Source organism: Lolium rigidum, chromosome 2 (genome assembly GCF_022539505.1).
Source record: "Lolium rigidum isolate FL_2022 chromosome 2, APGP_CSIRO_Lrig_0.1, whole genome shotgun sequence".
NCBI classification, from domain to species: Eukaryota; Viridiplantae; Streptophyta; class Magnoliopsida; order Poales; family Poaceae; genus Lolium; species Lolium rigidum.
Genome location: NC_061509.1, coordinates 288,704,089 through 288,708,455, shown reverse-complemented (window position 1 = coordinate 288,708,455; position 4,367 = coordinate 288,704,089). Strand labels below are relative to the sequence as shown.

The 4,367-nt window shown below is 38.2% G+C and overlaps 1 protein-coding gene across 1 annotated transcript; it reads right to left on the bottom strand.

Moving 5' to 3' along the window:
* Positions 1 to 867: 867 nt before the first annotated feature.
* LOC124691127 lies at positions 868 to 3,425 on the bottom strand. Its single transcript, XM_047224404.1, has 6 exons — positions 3,285 to 3,425; positions 3,119 to 3,205; positions 2,569 to 2,754; positions 1,585 to 1,797; positions 1,336 to 1,482; positions 868 to 1,239 (listed from the first exon to the last, which is right to left on the bottom strand). The coding sequence occupies exons 1-6, from the start codon at positions 3,423 to 3,425 to the stop codon at positions 868 to 870; spliced, it is 1,146 nt and encodes a 381-aa protein (XP_047080360.1).
* Positions 3,426 to 4,367: the final 942 nt, after the last annotated feature.

Sequence of the window (4,367 nt, the reverse complement as noted above, 5' to 3'; positions counted from 1 at the left end):
CCTGGCTGCTTTTACACGGTTTGCTGCGGTAGATGATTTCCTTCCTAGGGCGTTGGGGGGCTTTGCTAGGTCAGCGTCTGGTCGTAGCTCTTGCCGGTGTGCCTATCCTAATGCCAGGGGATGATGTTGTGTGTTTGGTCTGGACCTAGCCTGAGCTCCATGGGTGGTGATTCTCGGGTCTGGGTGAAAACTTTGCAGGTCTTTCTCTGCCGATGACGATAACACATTCTTGCGCCATTCACCTTCTTGGAGGCGTCGCTGCAAGAGCCTCCCTCCTTTGGTTCCTCAAGCTCTGCTAGGTGGCCGGCCCGTCGTTGAGTTCCCCCTTGAGTTGCAGTCTTGGTGCGGTGGAGGTTTGTTGGCGTGGACACGGTTGCGATCGCTCCGGTGCAACAGAAGACAAGGCTCCCTCTTCATGTATCAAATGACGCTTCGTCTTACTTTCCCGTGTTATCTTTTGTTGTGGTTTGGGTTGTGCGTGTGGCGCGTGTGTGTTGTAACTTTTGGTGTAACTCCTAGCCGGTTGATGGCTTCGTTAATTCAAAGCCGGACTCACTTCGGGCCTTCCATCTCATGAACGCGTGTGAATGAAGGAAAGAGAAAGAAAAAATCCGTCTCATGAACGCGCGTGAATGAAGGAAAGAGAAAGAAAAAATCAAATCACCTGATGCAACTACTAGATCATAATTTCTTCGTCACAAAACATACTCGTACATGTGTATCCGGGATGACCAAAAAATCATGATTCCATATGCTCCGTATCCAGACAAAGCGTTGTCAAGGTTTTGAGGACATTTTTGGGAACTTCAACTCAAGTTTGGATCATCTATTTCCAAACGGGGGTTGTTCTTTGTTGAGCATACATTCTCATGCCACTAAACCTGGTCCGCCGTAGTACATGCCCAGGCCATCCGTATCGACTCGAAACTTGTCGATCGTGTAGAGTGTGGAGTTGCTCGTGCCATGGGCGAGCTTCAGATCATCTTCGGCGGTGACGTACGTGTTGTTCTCGTTCAAGATCTGGATCTTCCTAATGATAGCCGCCCTTTGATACCCTTCCGAGGCGAAATGCCCGCTTCCCATCTCCACGGCGGTGGACGTGGCGGTCGGGCCCTGGACAATTCCTCCCCAGAATGCAAAATTTCCCTTGTCGTAAAGGAAAGTGAACAATCCGTTTGGCCAATATCCAAGCGGTATGTTTTTACCATCCGTCACCCACCAATTCTTTGTCTTCGGGTCCTAAAAATAAAACAAGATTATAGGATACACATTAATACTGGTCGTTCAAACTGCTGAATATATATTTTCTTTAGAAATCAAGAAAATAGAGAATACCTTGAAAATTTTAATTATCATCGCCCACTGTGGTCCATCATACACGGAAACATGGTCTAATCTTACTCCAGGAGCCCACTTTCGGCTGACTTGTACGAAACCACGGCAGCTCTGATCCATGCATACCTTTTTTTCTAGGCCTTCAGTCTAGCATGTTTTTTTTGCCAAATTATATTGCTAATGTTTATTAAAAATAGTTATATATTCCATAATAGCATGTATCCAAGAAAAAGTAACGGTATGCCTTACCCAAGCAATATGAAACCTAACAGAGATATCACCACTGAAGCTCGGATTTACCATAATACCAGCACCTATCCTGTCTGTGTGTTCTCCCACTCCATTATTAATATGTACCCATGTTGCACTAACATCCTTACTATCTTTATTCACCTTTGGCTGCCAAACATTTATTTTAACAGTTGTACCATATACATCACCACGATACTCGATTCCTGCCGCCTACAAGAAATGAAATTAACATCGGTAAATGACAAGACTGAAACATATAGTATGTATATATAGATAAAAATATGATAGGATATCTTATCTAACGTGTAAGCTGCCACAATATAATTACAATATTAAAATATGGGTTATCTGACACGAAAATTATGATGTTGGATTCATGTTCAAAATTATTTCAATGATATCACTTTTTGTGTCATATAACTCATGCTTTGTTACCATGATTTTTGATTAAACTTAAAGCTACAGATGTGTGGTTGTCTCACATTTTGGAACGAAAATAGTAACATCCAATGGGTATAATTTAATGTTGACAACAGAGAGTTTGAGAAACAAATAGATCACATTCTTCAATAGAGTCTTCGTGAAGTCGCAATGCAAATTAAATCCTGGCACATACAGAACTAATTTCTAACTAAATATTCCAAATTAGGAGGGCTCTCATACTCTAAATATGTATTACTTTTTTGCAACAACTTATTGTTCCACTAAATGATTTTTAACAATAAACCATATAGACGCTCATTGCGGAATTAAATGTTAGCATCCAACTAATTACCTTCCAATGTAATAAATAATGGGAATTCAATTTATTTGTGAACAATGTCTATGATATATTTTTATTCAACTATGCTATAAATTATATATGCATCATGCAGCATCGACTCTAGGCCAATTTCCATAATCGACTCTATTCTGAATAGAAAAACAAACTATAATCAAACTGCGTTAACAAAATCATATAAAAACTCATACAGAACTCACCGCTCGTTCTATACCCATGCTACCCATCACATGGATATCGTGTGTCGCGCTGGTGCCACTTATATTGTTGCGTAGAACTGGAACTGTTCCTTCAGGGCAGTCGATGATAGATGGTTGTACTTGTGACTCTGAATGCAGAAACTGAGGTTCGGTGTCCAACCCAATAGGGAAAGAACTTGGTTGCATCTGTTTGGCAATAAAGTTAACCACCTTATGATCAATTATTTTAAATACATAGATAATCCATTTGAAACATGGTGAAACTTAATTCATTATTGAAACTTAGATATACCCAAAAAAACATGATTTCTTTCACTTTTATCCATCATTTTCAATGTCAAAAAGATATAAACAATGGTCGAGAAAAGAGAAGGGACTATAACAAGCTAATATATGAAGTATGCAACCTAACCAAAAGTAACCATCACAAAGCAACATTATATTCGCATAACTACTATCTACCATTTATGCATCCGAACATGAATCAATACTAAATTGAGCAATTGAGAAAATCATGAAAGTAAATCATATTTTTATGAAGTCAATTTACCTGGATTTTATGGTCTTTCAACTGTGGGTGGTTTAAAGACGGTTGCAAATGCACATCAATGCAGTCATAAACATCTCCACATTTCAGCTATTTTGACGTATTCTCTGCTTGTTAGACACATAAATGATGCTAAATAATCAAATATAAGATGAATTCTAGTTTATACCTGGATGATTTTGCTAACTTGTCCATATGGGAGGATATGACTATTTTGTCCGCGAGTTTGATAGCTTATACCTTTTCCTCTAGTGACTAGAGCAAGAAATGACATGAGAAGGATCACTTTATTAGCTTGACTTTCTTTCATCGTGAATAACTGAACTGTCAATTTCATAACACATATACCAAGGTATATATAATGTATTATATAGAAAATATTAATTGCATAAGATATGATATGATATATATGCACCAGAGCATATCATGAGTAAATCATTTTTTTATGAAATCAATTTACCTTTTTTTTTTTTTTTCTGTATGTATATATAAAGTATTAATTGCATATGATATGGCATATATTTGCTTCCATTATACTGTATTGAAGTTATTAACACCGTATAAATATTTCATGGATTTGATGCGTGGGAAAATCTTCAAGTGGCAAGTTTGATATGGAAATTGTAATAATTGTTGATTCCTCGCTTATCTTTTACTATGTATGTTCCCCAACAAACATCATTCAGGCTTCAATATGCACCAGAGCATATCATGAGTAAAACATTTTTTTATGAATCAATTTACCTATATTTTCATTTCTTTATGTATATAGAAAATATTAATTACATAAGATATGATATATATTTTCTTCCGTTATACAGTATTGAAGTTGCTCACGTGGCAGAAACTCCATGGTACTAAAACTGCACGCATATATGAATGAAAAATTCGTCTCTAGGACAGATGTGGTCTTTTCGATCCGTTCGGCGACTTCCCGTCCGTAACCAACAACGTCAGGCCGACTCAGGGAGAAGCGGTAGCGGTTGCGCGTCGTCGACAAGGTTTGGAGGTTGAAGATGATGGGTTTCTCAAGGATCTCGTTGTAATTTTTGTTTTTCTTGGAGTGCTTAGTATTGTTCGATGTTTTTTTAATGCCAGTGTCCTATTCGCAAAAAAAAAACTTTGCCCGTCTAGGCACGTAGAATGAGACCTCACTTGAGTTTTTCACTGGAAATTTTCAGACCGCCAAACACCTGGTCACATACACATACACAATTCTCAACTCAATAACCTGATAACCATTGATGGTATA